Raw genomic sequence first — 16,204 nt, 5'->3', positions numbered from 1 at the left:
TCTCAGTGCTAGAGGCGTCACTACAGACCCAGGCGGTGTCACAGTGGACTAAGGCACTGCATCTCAGTGCTAGAGGCGTCACTACAGACTCAGGCGGTGTCACATCGGTCTAAGGCACTGCATCTCAGTGCTAGAGGCATCACTACAGACCCAGGCGGTGTCACAGCGGTCTAAGGCACTGCATCTCAGTGCTAGAGGTGTCACTACAGACCCAGGCGGTGTCACAGCGGTCTAAGGCACTGCATCTCAGTGCTAGAGGCGTCACTACAGACCCAGGCTGTGTCACAGTGGTCTAAGGCACTGCATCTCAATGCTAGAGGCTTCACTACAGACCCAGGCGGTGTCACAGCGGTCTAAGGCACTGCATCTCAGTGCTAGAAGCGTCACTACAGACCCAGGCGGTGTCACATCGGTCTAAGGCACTGCATCTCAGTGCTAGAGGCGTCACTACAGACCCAGGCGGTGTCACAGCGGTCTAAGGCACTGCATCTCAGTGCTAGAGGTGTCACTACAGACCCAGGCGGTGTCACATCGGTCTAAGGCACTGCATCTCAGTGCTAGAGGCGTCACTACAGACCCAGGCTGTGTCACAGTGGTCTAAGACACTGCATCTCAGTGCTAGAGGCTTCACTACAGACCCAGGCTGTGTCACATCGGTCTAAGGCACTGCATCTCAGTGCTAGAGGCGTCACTACAGTCCCAGGCTGTTTCACAGCGGTCTAAGGCACTGCATCTCAGTGCTAGAGGCGTCACTACAGACCCAGGCTGTGTCACAGTGGACTAAGGCACTGCATCTCAGTGCTAGAGGCGTCACTACAGACCCAGGCGGTGTCACATCGGTCTAAGGCACTGCATCTCAGTGCTAGAGGCGTCACTACAGACCCAGGCGGTGTCACAGCGGACTAAGGCACTGCATCTCAGTGCTAGAGGCGTCACTACAGACCCAGGCGGTGTCACAGCGGTCTAAGGCACTGCATCTCAGTGCTAGAAGCGTCACTACAGACCAAGGCTGTGTCACAGCGGTCTAAGGCACTGCATCTCAGTGCTAGAGGCGTCACTACAGACCCAGGCGGTGTCACAGCGGTCTAAGGCACTGCATCTCAGTGCTAGAGGTGTCACTACAGACCCAGGCGGTGTCACATCGGTCTAAGGCACTGCATCTCAGTGCTAGAGGCGTCACTACAGACCCAGGCGGTGTCACAGCGGTCTAAGGCACTGCATCTCAGTGCTAGAGGCTTCACTACAGACCCAGGCTGTGTCACATCGGTCTAAGGCACTGCATCTCAGTGCTAGAGGCGTCACTACAGACCCAGGCTGTGTCACAGTGGTCTAAGGCACTGCATCTCAGTGCTAGAGGCTTCACTACAGACCCAGGCTGTGTCACAGCGGTCTAAGGCACTGCATCTCAGTGCTAGAGGCGTCACTACAGACCCAGGCTGTGTCACAGCGGTCTAAGGCACTGCATCTCAGTGCTAGAGGCGTCACTACAGACCCAGGCGGTGTCACAGTGGACTAAGGCACTGCATCTCAGTGCTAGAGGCGTCACTACAGACTCAGGCGGTGTCACATCGGTCTAAGGCACTGCATCTCAGTGCTAGAGGCGTCACTACAGACCCAGGCGGTGTCACAGCGGTCTAAGGCACTGCATCTCAGTGCTAGAGGTGTCACTACAGACCCAGGCGGTGTCACAGCGGTCTAAGGCACTGCATCTCAGTGCTAGAGGCGTCACTACAGACCCAGGCTGTGTCACAGTGGTCTAAGGCACTGCATCTCAATGCTAGAGGCTTCACTACAGACCCAGGCGGTGTCACAGCGGTCTAAGGCACTGCATCTCAGTGCTAGAAGCGTCACTACAGACCCAGGCTGTGTCACAGTGGACTAAGGCACTGCATCTCAGTGCTAGAGGCGTCACTACAGACCCAGGCGGTGTCACATCGGTCTAAGGCACTGCATCTCAGTGCTAGAGGCGTCACTACAGACCCAGGCGGTGTCACAGCGGACTAAGGCACTGCATCTCAGTGCTAGAGGCGTCACTACAGACCCAGGCGGTGTCACAGCGGTCTAAGGCACTGCATCTCAGTGCTAGAGGCGTCACTACAGACCAAGGCTGTGTCACAGCGGTCTAAGGCACTGCATCTCAGTGCTAGAGGCGTCACTACAGACCCAGGCGGTGTCACAGCGGTCTAAGGCACTGCATCTCAGTGCTAGAGGTGTCACTACAGACCCAGGCGGTGTCACATCGGTCTAAGGCACTGCATCTCAGTGCTAGAGGCGTCACTACAGACCCAGGCGGTGTCACAGCGGTCTAAGGCACTGCATCTCAGTGCTAGAGGCTTCACTACAGACCCAGGCTGTGTCACATCGGTCTAAGGCACTGCATCTCAGTGCTAGAGGCGTCACTACAGACCCAGGCTGTGTCACAGTGGTCTAAGGCACTGCATCTCAGTGCTAGAGGCTTCACTACAGACCCAGGCTGTGTCACAGCGGTCTAAGGCACTGCATCTCAGTGCTAGAGGCGTCACTACAGACCCAGGCTGTGTCACAGCGGTCTAAGGCACTGCATCTCAGTGCTAGAGGCGTCACTACAGACCCAGGCGGTGTCACAGTGGACTAAGGCACTGCATCTCAGTGCTAGAGGCGTCACTACAGACTCAGGCGGTGTCACATCGGTCTAAGGCACTGCATCTCAGTGCTAGAGGCGTCACTACAGACCCAGGCGGTGTCACAGCGGTCTAAGGCACTGCATCTCAGTGCTAGAGGTGTCACTACAGACCCAGGCGGTGTCACAGCGGTCTAAGGCACTGCATCTCAGTGCTAGAGGCGTCACTACAGACCCAGGCTGTGTCACAGTGGTCTAAGACACTGCATCTCAGTGCTAGAGGCTTCACTACAGACCCAGGCTGTGTCACATCGGTCTAAGGCACTGCATCTCAGTGCTAGAGGCGTCACTACAGTCCCAGGCTGTTTCACAGCGGTCTAAGGCACTGCATCTCAGTGCTAGAGGCGTCACTACAGACCCAGGCTGTGTCACAGCGGACTAAGGCACTGCATCTCAGTGCTAGAGGCGTCACTACAGACCCAGGCGGTGTCACAGCGGTCTAAGGCACTGCATCTCAGTGCTAGAGGCGTCACTACAGACCAAGGCTGTGTCACAGCGGTCTAAGGCACTGCATCTCAGTGCTAGAGGCGTCACTACAGACCCAGGCGGTGTCACAGCGGTCTAAGGCACTGCATCTCAGTGCTAGAGGTGTCACTACAGACCCAGGCGGTGTCACATCGGTCTAAGGCACTGCATCTCAGTGCTAGAGGCGTCACTACAGACCCAGGCGGTGTCACAGCGGTCTAAGGCACTGCATCTCAGTGCTAGAGGCTTCACTACAGACCCAGGCTGTGTCACATCGGTCTAAGGCACTGCATCTCAGTGCTAGAGGCGTCACTACAGACCCAGGCTGTGTCACAGTGGTCTAAGGCACTGCATCTCAGTGCTAGAGGCTTCACTACAGACCCAGGCTGTGTCACAGCGGTCTAAGGCACTGCATCTCAGTGCTAGAGGCGTCACTACAGACCCAGGCTGTGTCACAGCGGTCTAAGGCACTGCATCTCAGTGCTAGAGGCGTCACTACAGACCCAGGCGGTGTCACAGTGGACTAAGGCACTGCATCTCAGTGCTAGAGGCGTCACTACAGACTCAGGCGGTGTCACATCGGTCTAAGGCACTGCATCTCAGTGCTAGAGGCGTCACTACAGACCCAGGCGGTGTCACAGCGGTCTAAGGCACTGCATCTCAGTGCTAGAGGTGTCACTACAGACCCAGGCGGTGTCACAGCGGTCTAAGGCACTGCATCTCAGTGCTAGAGGCGTCACTACAGACCCAGGCTGTGTCACAGTGGTCTAAGACACTGCATCTCAGTGCTAGAGGCTTCACTACAGACCCAGGCTGTGTCACATCGGTCTAAGGCACTGCATCTCAGTGCTAGAGGCGTCACTACAGTCCCAGGCTGTTTCACAGCGGTCTAAGGCACTGCATCTCAGTGCTAGAGGCGTCACTACAGACCCAGGCTGTGTCACAGTGGACTAAGGCACTGCATCTCAGTGCTAGAGGCGTCACTACAGACCCAGGCGGTGTCACATCGGTCTAAGGCACTGCATCTCAGTGCTAGAGGCGTCACTACAGACCCAGGCGGTGTCACAGCGGACTAAGGCACTGCATCTCAGTGCTAGAGGCGTCACTACAGACCCAGGCGGTGTCACAGCGGTCTAAGGCACTGCATCTCAGTGCTAGAGGCGTCACTACAGACCAAGGCTGTGTCACAGCGGTCTAAGGCACTGCATCTCAGTGCTAGAGGCGTCACTACAGACCCAGGCGGTGTCACAGCGGTCTAAGGCACTGCATCTCAGTGCTAGAGGTGTCACTACAGACCCAGGCGGTGTCACATCGGTCTAAGGCACTGCATCTCAGTGCTAGAGGCGTCACTACAGACCCAGGCTGTGTCACAGTGGTCTAAGGCACTGCATCTCAGTGCTAGAGGCTTCACTACAGACCCAGGCTGTGTCACAGCGGTCTAAGGCACTGCATCTCAGTGCTAGAGGCGTCACTACAGACCCAGGCTGTGTCACAGCGGTCTAAGGCACTGCATCTCAGTGCTAGAGGCGTCACTACAGACCCAGGCGGTGTCACAGTGGACTAAGGCACTGCATCTCAGTGCTAGAGGCGTCACTACAGACTCAGGCGGTGTCACATCGGTCTAAGGCACTGCATCTCAGTGCTAGAGGCGTCACTACAGACCCAGGCGGTGTCACAGCGGTCTAAGGCACTGCATCTCAGTGCTAGAGGTGTCACTACAGACCCAGGCGGTGTCACAGCGGTCTAAGGCACTGCATCTCAGTGCTAGAGGCGTCACTACAGACCCAGGCTGTGTCACAGTGGTCTAAGGCACTGCATCTCAATGCTAGAGGCTTCACTACAGACCCAGGCGGTGTCACAGCGGTCTAAGGCACTGCATCTCAGTGCTAGAAGCGTCACTACAGACCCAGGCGGTGTCACATCGGTCTAAGGCACTGCATCTCAGTGCTAGAGGCGTCACTACAGACCCAGGCGGTGTCACAGCGGTCTAAGGCACTGCATCTCAGTGCTAGAGGTGTCACTACAGACCCAGGCGGTGTCACATCGGTCTAAGGCACTGCATCTCAGTGCTAGAGGCGTCACTACAGACCCAGGCTGTGTCACAGTGGTCTAAGACACTGCATCTCAGTGCTAGAGGCTTCACTACAGACCCAGGCTGTGTCACATCGGTCTAAGGCACTGCATCTCAGTGCTAGAGGCGTCACTACAGTCCCAGGCTGTTTCACAGCGGTCTAAGGCACTGCATCTCAGTGCTAGAGGCGTCACTACAGACCCAGGCTGTGTCACAGTGGACTAAGGCACTGCATCTCAGTGCTAGAGGCGTCACTACAGACCCAGGCGGTGTCACATCGGTCTAAGGCACTGCATCTCAGTGCTAGAGGCGTCACTACAGACCCAGGCGGTGTCACATCGGTCTAAGGCACTGCATCTCAGTGCTAGAGGCGTCACTACAGACCCAGGCTGTGTCACAGTGGTCTAAGGCACTGCATCTCAGTGCTAGAGGCTTCACTACAGACCCAGGCGGTGTCACAGCGGTCTAAGGCACTGCATCTCAGTGCTAGAAGCGTCACTACAGACCCAGGCGGTGTCACATCGGTCTAAGGCACTGCATCTCAGTGCTAGAGGCTTCACTACAGACCCAGGCTGTGTCACATCGGTCTAAGGCACTGCATCTCAGTGCTAGAGGCGTCACTACAGACCCAGGCTGTGTCACATCGGTCTAAGGCACTGCATCTCAGTGCTAGAGGCGTCACTACAGTCCCAGGCTGTGTCACATCGGTCTAAGGCACTGCATCTCAGTGCTAGAGGCGTCACTACAGACCCAGGCGGTGTCACATCGGTCTAAGGCACTGCATCTCAGTGCTAGAGGCGTCACTACAGACCCAGGCTGTGTCACATCGGTCTAAGGCACTGCATCTCAGTGCTAGAGGCTTCACTACAGACCCAGGCGGTGTCACAGCGGTCTAAGGCACTGCATCTCAGTGCTAGAAGCGTCACTACAGACCCAGGCGGTGTCACATCGGTCTAAGGCACTGCATCTCAGTGCTAGAGGCTTCACTACAGACCCAGGCTGTGTCACATCGGTCTAAGGCACTGCATCTCAGTGCTAGAGGCGTCACTACAGACCCAGGCTGTGTCACATCGGTCTAAGGCACTGCATCTCAGTGCTAGAGGCGTCACTACAGTCCCAGGCTGTGTCACATCGGTCTAAGGCACTGCATCTCAGTGCTAGAGGCTTCACTACAGACCCAGGCTGTGTCACAGCGGTCTAAGGCACTGCATCTCAGTGCTAGAGGCGTCACTACAGACCCAGGATGTGTCACAGCGGACTAAGGCACTGCATCTCAGTGCTAGAGGCGTCACTACAGACCCAGGCGGTGTCACATCGGTCTAAGGCACTGCATCTCAGTGCTAGAGGCGTCACTACAGACCCAGGCTGTGTCACAGTGGTCTAAGGCACTGCATCTCAGTGCTAGAGGCTTCACTACAGACCCAGGCGGTGTCACAGCGGTCTAAGGCACTGCATCTCAGTGCTAGAAGCGTCACTACAGACCCAGGCGGTGTCACAGCGGTCTAAGGCACTGCATCTCAGTGCTAGAGGCTTCACTACAGACCCAGGCTGTGTCACATCGGTCTAAGGCACTGCATCTCAGTGCTAGAGGCGTCACTACAGACCCAGGCTGTGTCACATCGGTCTAAGGCACTGCATCTCAGTGCTAGAGGCGTCACTACAGTCCCAGGCTGTGTCACAGCGGTCTAAGGCACTGCATCTCAGTGCTAGACGTGTCACTACAGACCCAGGCGGTGTCACATCAGTCTAAGGCACTGCATCTCAGTGCTAGAGGCTTCACTACAGACCCAGGCTGTGTCACATCGGTCTAAGGCACTGCATCTCAGTGCTAGAGGCGTCACTACAGACCCAGGCTGTGTCACAGCGGTCTAAGGCACTGCATCTCAGTGCTAGAGGCTTCACTACAGACCCAGGCTGTGTCACAGCGGTCTAAGGCACTGCATCTCAGTGCTAGAGGCTTCACTACAGACCCAGGCTGTGTCACAGTGGTCTAAGGCACTGCATCTCAGTGATAGAGGCTTCACTACAGACCCAGGCTGTGTCACATCGGTCTAAGGCACTGCATCTCAGTGCTAGAGGCGTCACTACAGACCCAGGCTGTGTCACATCGGTCTAAGGCACTGCATCTCAGTGCTAGAGGCGTCACTACAGTCCCAGGCTGGGTCACAGCGGTCTAAGGCACTGCATTTCAGTGCTAGAGGCGTCACTACAGACCCAGGCTGTGTCACAGCGGACTAAGGCACTGCATCTCAGTGCTAGAGGCGTCACTACAGACCCAGGCGGTGTCACATCGGTCTAAGGCACTGCATCTCAGTGCTAGAGGCGTCACTACAGACCCAGGCGGTGTCACAGCGGTCTAAGGCACTGCATCTCAGTGCTAGAGGTGTCACTACAGACCCAGGCGGTGTCACATCGGTCTAAGGCACTGCATCTCAGTGCTAGAGGCGTCACTACAGACCCAGGCTGTGTCACAGCGGACTAAGGCACTGCATCTCAGTGCTAGATGCGTCACTACAGACCCAGGCTGTGTCACAAGCAGCCGTGATCGGAAGGAAGGCCCAGCATCGGAAGGCCCAGCATCGTCCAGGTTAGGGGAGGGTTTCGCTGGGGGGCTTTACTTGGCTTGTTAAGAACCACGGTTTGGCGGGTCATGTTTCGGAGGACACGTGACTCGACCTTCGCCCCCCCGAGCCCTTGCAGCGATGAGACAAGATCGACATTGGGGAGAAAAAGTGGGTGATAAATAAACGTAATAAATAAAAAATGTTTTGTTTTACAATCGGGACCCATTCAAAACCCGCGACCCACCAGTTGACAAACAGTATACAGTCATTTCACTGCTACAGTAGTACACACATTAGCCCGACTAAACTCAACTCCACCATTTACGCTGGAGTTGATCGGTCGACTAGTGTGGCGGACTGGAGCGCCGGCATCACATAAAAACAACTGATTTCAGCATACGCACACACAACTTGAACAACCTATAGGGTGTTATGACTTGTTCTAACCAATCTTGACTTTGTATTACCTGGCCAACAGGGGAGGAGTCTGTAGTAACTTAGAGTCGTCAGTTATGTCAACCATGTCTACTGCATGTCTGGCTATGGGAAATCTCTCATGGTTAAACCAACCTTTGCTAGTTTTGGTTATCTTTCACAAAGAGATTCTTCCAGGTAGTGCAATCACATATAACGACGTCATTTTGTTCGATGTGATTAATATAATTACTGTAACGTTGATGTTTTTCAATTAGCGGTTAACTGTGTCCTGAGCAGATCCTAGTCATGTACTGGATCTGAAATCGATTTCTTCAGCTTCTGCCATCTCCACAGGGAAACGTCAAGAGAGGACAGAACTCAGGAGGTTCAAGTGACACACACGCGCACACACGCACACACACACATACATACAGAGTGTACTAAGAAGAGGTTTCCGGTGAATTCCAGGAAGCTGATGATTTTCCTCTGTGGTCCACTCTGAGCGGACCAAACACTACTGTCATTTCCTCTCCTCCAATCTCATCCCCTCCCATCACGCTCACCCTAATGCAGTTTATACTCCATTAGCTGCTGGTGGAAGAAGGGTAAATCGGGTAGCTGACCAGGCCTGTGTAACCGGAAACAATCACAAACAATCGGCCAGATGGCTGAGAGGAGAAAAACAACCTCAGTAGATCAATTACACAGATACCCAGTGTTGTCATGACGAGCGCTGTGTGTGTGTGTGTTACCTCTTTGCAATGTGCAGAGATCTACAGTGTGTTGTCATGAGGAATGTGTGTGAGTGTGTGAGTGAGTGAGTGCGCCTTTCACCCTGTCTGTAGCCGCGCCTCGTGCTCCCTCAGTCGGAGGGTGCTGAGAGAATGGGCCAGTGATGAGGAGTGTATTGATCAGCTAGCCAGGCCGCCTGCCCTGCCTGTGTATCGACGGAAGCAGACTGATCCTTCAAGGGTTCCGTATTGGCAGCCCGAGTTAATCTTCTCTAAACCATCAATACATTTGAACTGGAACTATCATCACATCCTGAGTCAGACAGAGCACGGGAATCACTTTGTTGGTTGTATTGCTTTTGTGTGTGAATTGAAAAATACTATAGTTTATTATAGTATTAATACTGTAGTATTACTATAGTTAAACTGTAGTGTTTTTGCGGACTTTAGTATGCTGTAGTATTTACAGTTTACTATTGTATAAATAATGTAGTGTTTTTGTGGACAGTGTTATACTATAGTATTTACTGTTGTGTTTTTGCAGACAATACTGTAGTATTTACTATAGTGTTTTTGTTTTATTATCTTTGAACATGTAAGAGGTATAGAACTGGGATCTGACCGGATAGTTCAGAGATTCTGCTCCTTCTATAACCTGTAGGGAATCAAATTTAATGGTCTATACTTGGCATGTATGTTTCTCACTTAGGGGTGGCACATATTTGTATATGGGGGAGGGAAAGGGGCAGGATATGCAAATTACTTATAGTTTTAAAAAACAGTGCTTTTGTGTACATTGATGAGCACTGAAGTGTTTTTGCAGACTGTAGTATAGGATTTATTATAGTATTCTACAGTAAGGACTATACATGATCAAGGGATACTACAGTGTGTAGTATTGTATTCTACAGTATACTACAGTCTGCTATAGAATTCTATAGTAAGTACTGTAGTATTCTATAGAAAACTGAAGTATTTTTTCATGTGAGGTGTGTGTGTGTTTCATTGTTTTGTGTGTGTGTGTCTTCTGTGTGCGTGCATGTGCATGCGAGCGTGTGTGTGTGTCTTCTGTGTGCGTGCATGTGCATGCGAGCGTGTGTGTGTTCTCATGAAGGCAGAGCTCAGTGAGTCATAGGCAGTAAAGTCAAAGCGTAGCGTGGTGAGGTCGTATAAACACTATAGAATGCCATTATAAATCTGGATGTGATTTGTGGCCTGCCTTTAGGACAATGGCAGCCTGTTTAATGTACAGGACCAATGAGAGAGGTTACACGGGTGGATTATTCCTTTTAACTTCCTCATCTATTGGAAAAGGAGCCCACTTTACATTTCAAAAAGGTCATACCATAGTCATTTCTGTTGAAAAAAATAGGAGCAGGGCAAGTAGTGTACCACTGACTGTCCTGTCTGTCTGACTGTCCCGTCTGACTCTCCTGTATGACTGTCTGTCATGTCTGACTGTCTATTCTGTCTGACTGACTGTCCTGTCTGACTGTATGTCTGTCCTGTCCTGTCTGTCTGTCTGACTGTCCTGTCTGACTGTCTGTCCTGTCTGACTGTCATGTCTGACTGACTCTCCTGTCTGACTGACTCTCCTGTCTGACTGTCTGTCCTGTATGACTGACTGTCCTGTTTGGCTGTCTGTCCTGTCTGACTGTCTGTCTGACTGTCTGTGTGCAGGCCCAACATGGAGAGTACAGGCCAGGTCAGTGAGTCTGGGTCGTCCCTGGTCAAGCATGCACTCAACCCTGAGAAAACCTTCATGCAAGTCCACTACCTCAAGGTACGGAGAAAGAACACAACATGCAGTAGGACCAGTGTGACAGTAGCTTATCAAATACTGGAGGTGTCCGTCTCCCATCTCTTTAGGTTTTGTATTTGTTTGGTGTTTGATGTTCCCTCCTGCTCTGATGGATACGGTTTGTGTGTGTTTTTTCTCTTCCAGGGCTACTTCCTCCTCAGGTTCCTGGCCAGTAAAGTAGGACTTGAATACTTCCTCCACTTCTTCAGACTCTTTATAAAGAAATACCATGGACAACTGATTCTCTCTCAGGTAGGTGCTACTGTGTTATTACAAAGTCCATTTCACATGGAAAACTGATCTACCACTAAGAGAAAGGCTGTTAACCTAAATCTTGGAGTCAACTCTCTCACACAAGTTGTCAATGGTTACTCGTTAATGCAGACATGCATTCTGCTGCACCGAAACCATTAAGGTGTTGGTTGAGGTGGTATTGAAAGGGATAAAGCAGTCAGCGTTTGAAACACTCTCTCTCTATGTAAATGTTGATCCGAGTGCCTTACCTGTCAAGAGTTGTTGGTCCTGCCAGGACCTTATGGCTGTGAGCGTTCACACCTGGTCATGTGCGTGTTCTTTTGTGTGTGTGTTTGTGCACGTGTGTGTGCATGTGTGTGTGTGTGGTTGTGTTCGTGTGTGTGTGTGTATATGTAAGCCACCACACCTGGCCCTTGGTGCCTGCAGTAGAGGCCCCGGGGCCCCATTCATTAATGAATGTTTCATAAACACGTTCAGACACAAAGCAGTGACCTAGGTTCACAGGCACAGAGTTATTCTAAGAGAACTAATCATTATACACACACACACACACACAAACACACACACACAGACATACTATACATACATACATACATACATACACACTGTTAAATACATGCACTGAACTACATGCAATTAATCATTGATGTTTTGGTTCAGGATTTCTTGCAAATGCTGCTGGAGACCTTTCCTGACATGGAGCGGTAAGTGGATATTAGTCATTCATAAACTGACAATTGTAAACCCAGATCCATTAATGTTTACTGTGAAAAGACGACCGCTTTCTCACTCTCTGCTATCTCTTTCCTCTCTACTCATCTCACTCCCTCGCTTTCTCTCCTCCTTCATTTATCGTCTCTCTCCTCTCTAGTCAGTCTCTCTCGCGTTGCCTCTCCCTCATTACAAATGATCTGTCCCTCCCTTTATCTCACTCTCTTTCTGTCTTCTCCACTCCCTCCCCCCCTCCTCCCTTCTCCCTCCTCCCTCCTCTAGCCTCCTCCCTTCTCCCTCCCTTCTCCCTCCTCCCTCCTCTAGCCTCCTCCCTTCTCCCTCCCTCCTCTCAGAGCGGTGTCTTCTCCCTGCCTGTGCTGTAGCCTGTGTCCAGAGCAGATTGATTAAATTAAAGTGAGAGTTGGAGGGAGAGTTAGGGTCGGTCAATATTTGTGTCTGCTGCGTCTGACTGTAAACACCACGGACTGAAAGAGACTGGAGACAGGCTTAGGAAACTTGTGTGTGTGTGTGTGTGTGTGTGTGTGTGTGTGTGTGTGTGTGTGTGTGTGTGTGTGAATGTGGGCAGTTGGGTTTGTGCCTGAATTTCCCCTTTCTACTACAGATGTGGGATCTTAATTTGAGCCAGTTTTCCACAGCAGGAAACTAATCCTGCAGCAATAGGACATTTGAATTATTATGTGGATTGTAATTAATGGGCGTTTTGTTGTAGGGGTCAAATTAAGATCCGACATCTGTATTTGAAGGTGTTGCACGAAACATTTTCGGCATTACGGTAACTATTTTCCCAGGATGATGTTCTATCATCGTGTCTTAGGTAATCACAGTGGTTACATTAACAATAATAATTATGTTCTGCCATTGTGTTCCAGACAAGGCCTAACCCTTGAAGCTATTTATGCAGACTGGCTGGATCGACCAGGAGTTCCTAAGGTAAGCTGCGTGGTTGGAACGTACTGTATGCAGTTATACTGGCCAGAAAGGGCCAACTATATTGATGTGGAGGTTGGACTGTGGAGCTGTTCCCCTTTTTGTATTATTACAAGACAGAGAGTTGGCAGACAGGAACACCAGTCAGACACCAGTTCAAGCTTAACAACTATGTCTTTTCATTACATTAAAAACATTGTGGTCGTGTGCAATACCAATACAACATTACTGAACATGTGATGCACAAGGTTTGAAATTGAGAGCACACACGCTAGCACGCACACACACACACACACACACACACACACACACACACACACACACACACACACACACCCGCTCTATCTCTCTCTCAATTCAAGGGCTTGAGTGGCATGGGAAACATATGTTAACATTGCCAAAGCAAGTGGAATAGATAAAAAACCAAAGTTAAATAAACAACAAAAATGAACAGTAAACATTACACTCACAGAAGTTCAAATATTATATTACGTCGTATTATGTCTATATAAAGTGTTGTAACGATGTGCAAATAGTAATAGAAGTACAACAGGGAAATTAATACGGGTTGTATTTACAATGGTTTTGTTCTTCACTGGTTGCTCTTTTCTTGTGGTTACAGGTCACAAATATTGCTGCAGTAATGGCACACTGGTATTTCACCCAGTAGATATGAGAGTTTATCAAAATTGGGTTTGTTTTTTAATTCTTTGTGGATTTGTGTAATCTGAGGGAAATATGTCTCTCTAATATGGTCATACATTTGGCGGGAGGTTAGGAAGTGCAGCTCTGTTTCCACCTCATTTTGTGGGCAGTGTGCACATAACCTGTCTACTCTTGAGAGCCAGGTTTCTCAATAGCAAGGCTATGCTCACTGAGGGTACATAGTCAAAGCTTTCCTTCAATTTGGGTCAGTCACGGTGGTCAGGTATTCTGCAGCTGTGTACTCTCTGTTTAGGGCCAAATAGCATTCTAGTTTGCTCTGTTTTTTTGTTAATTCTTTCCAATGTGTAAAGTAATGATATTTTTTTTCCTCATGATTTGGTTGGGTCTAATTGTGTTGCTGTCCTGGGGCTCTCTCTGTCTCTCTCTTTCTCTCCCTCTTTTTATCTCTCCCTCTTTCTCGCTCTCCCTCTCACTCTCTTTCTACTTCTGGTGTTCATATAAAGTATGTTGCTCTATCAGCAGAGTCACACGACTCATTTCTCTTGCAATAACACTGGTGGATATGAAATGGTGCTATGTTTCTCTCTTCGTTAGGAGGTCCTAGTGCACAGGCACCATTTAAATCTTGAAACATCTCAGCTGCCTGCTAGTCACAGCCCTCCTACTCCCACGACTACCTCACAATCAATCAGCGACTACTCCTCCTGTAATCCCTATGGTCACTGATCTTAATTACCTTTGTGGCGTTCCGCTGTCTACCAACCTTCACCTCCTGGAATATTCACTGGGATGATGTCATCATCCGCTACCTCGTAATGAGTGACGGTTTGATGTGTCAGTAACAGCGGCGGCACTTGGATCCAGTCAGACCCTTTTAGATACCGCCCTTTTATCCTTCCTTGTCTTGATCCATTATCCGAAGGTTAATATTGCGTTGAACTTGAACATGGCTGGAAATAGAAAATGTCAGGAAGCTGTTTAGAGGCCTAATAATAAACAATGACATCCACACACATCCCAGAAAGGCCAAATGGAATGGGAACTGAACAGCGTTCTATTTTAGACCGTTGTTAAGTATGAGTAAGCAGGCGGTTTGGGGATGATGAATCTAGGGTGGGTCATGACACTTCAAATCAAATTTCAATAAGGGCCCTCCAGTCACCAGAGCATTGGAAGGACTTGTCTTATCCGATGCGTTGTGTTTATATTTCCCCTGTTTAGGGTTGCAAAAATTGCAGGAAACTTTCCCAAAATTCACGTTTCCCAGAAATCCCAGTTGGAATATTCCTGGAATCAGGAGGAAATAAACAGGAAGTCCTTAAATCCTCTGAAAAGGATTTCTGGACGTTTTGCAACCCCGTGTGTGACGGGAAAGGCAACTGCCCTCATCCAATGTTTAGTATTGTGTTTTCCGTAAGCGCCAGCTGACAGTCAAATACCTGACTACTAACTCAAATCAAATGCCACCAAATGTGAATTTGTTTGGAAAAACAACTGCGGGTGGCAAGTCATAGCACCTCCATAGATGGCTACTTTTTCATTACACTGGCTATTTTCAGGAACACACCCATTCTACCTGATTTATGCACAGCAGCCATTTTGTACAATAAGGCTGACTACACAGCGCTTAAATGTCTAGTATGTATGTGTGTGTTTGGGCTTTTAGCGTCCATCTCTACAACCTCAAAGAGTGTGTTTCTTTGAGCACTTGGAGTCCTTTTACAAGTGGGGCCTATAATGCGATGAAGGGGTTGAGGGCCAACTCATTTCCCTGTGTAACTCAGTTCCTTTCCCTGTGTGTGTGTGTGTGTGTGTGTGTGTGTTTGTGTGTGTGTTTGCGTGCGTGCATGTGTGTGTGTTTGCGTGTGTTTGCGTGTTTGTGTGTGTGTGCGTGCATGTGTGTGTGCAAAAGCCTTGCTATGCAATGCTATGTCTGATATCCTTCAACACAATGGCACTTTACTGCCTCAACTACATTCTACACTATTCTATTCAATTCAAATGGGCTTTATTGGCATTGGAAACATATTTACAAAGCAAGTAAAACAACTTAACAACAACGACAAAAAATAACTACATTTAATTCAACAAAACAAACATTACAAACACAAAAAGTTTCAAGAGAAACAATGTTTAAAATATTAGATTATTATCGGTTCAAAATGTATTATAAACTGGGTGGTTCGAGCCCTGAATGGCTGACAGCCGTGGTATACCACGGATATGACAAGACATTTATTTTTACTGCTCTAATTACGTTGGTGACCAGTTTATAATAGCAATAAGGCACCTCGGGGGTTTGTGATATATGGCCAATATACCACGGCTAAGGGCTGTATCCAGGCACTCCGCGTTGCGTCGTGCGTAACAACAACCATTAGCCATGGTATATTGGCCATATACCCCAGCTCCTCGGGCCATATTGCTTATAAACTGGGTGGTTTGAATCCCCTGAATGCTGATTGGCTGACAGACATGGTAAATTAGACAAAATGTTTTAATTATGCTGGTAACCAGTTTATAATAGCAATAAGGCACCTCGGGGGTTTGTGATATATGGCCAATATACCACGGCTGTCTGTCACTCTATCTGACTCTCTCTGTTTCTCTCTCCTCCCCCCCAGTGTTCTTCACTGGTTGCCCTTTTCTTGTGGCAACATGTTACAAATATTGCTGCTTTGATGGCACATTGTGGTATTTCACTCAATAGATATGGGAGTTTATAAAAATTGGATTCGTTTTTTTATTCTTTGTGGGGTCTGTGTAATCTGAGCAAAATATGTGTCTCTAATATGGTCATACATTTGGTCGGAGGTTAGGAAGTGCATCTCAGTTTCCACTTCATTTTGTGGGCAGTGTTAACAAAGCCTGTCTTCTCTTGAGAGCCAGGTCTGCCTACGGCGGCCTCTCTCAATA

At 49.6% G+C, this 16,204-nt stretch overlaps 1 protein-coding gene across 4 annotated transcripts in view; it reads left to right on the top strand.

The window, feature by feature from the left end:
• Positions 1–16,204, top strand: part of LOC109882678 (aminopeptidase O) — a 97,719-nt gene that overhangs the window by 29,670 nt on the left and 51,845 nt on the right. For all 4 annotated transcript variants that reach the window (XR_004205653.1, XR_004205652.1, XM_031805918.1 and 1 more), the window contains exons 3-6: positions 10,588–10,690; positions 10,853–10,960; positions 11,624–11,667; positions 12,565–12,625. Coding sequence is in view for 2 of the 4 variants with exons in the window: in XM_031805918.1 (XP_031661778.1) it covers positions 10,595–10,690; positions 10,853–10,960; positions 11,624–11,667; positions 12,565–12,625 (309 nt within the window). In the remaining 2 variants the exon portion in view is untranslated. The remainder of the gene's footprint in view (positions 1–10,587; positions 10,691–10,852; positions 10,961–11,623; positions 11,668–12,564; positions 12,626–16,204) is intronic.

This window comes from Oncorhynchus kisutch, linkage group LG3, assembly GCF_002021735.2.
Source record: "Oncorhynchus kisutch isolate 150728-3 linkage group LG3, Okis_V2, whole genome shotgun sequence".
In the NCBI taxonomy this organism is placed as follows: Eukaryota; Metazoa; Chordata; class Actinopteri; order Salmoniformes; family Salmonidae; genus Oncorhynchus; species Oncorhynchus kisutch.
The sequence above is the reverse complement of the archived record's forward strand: the minus strand, read 5'-3'. Positions and strand labels throughout refer to the sequence as shown.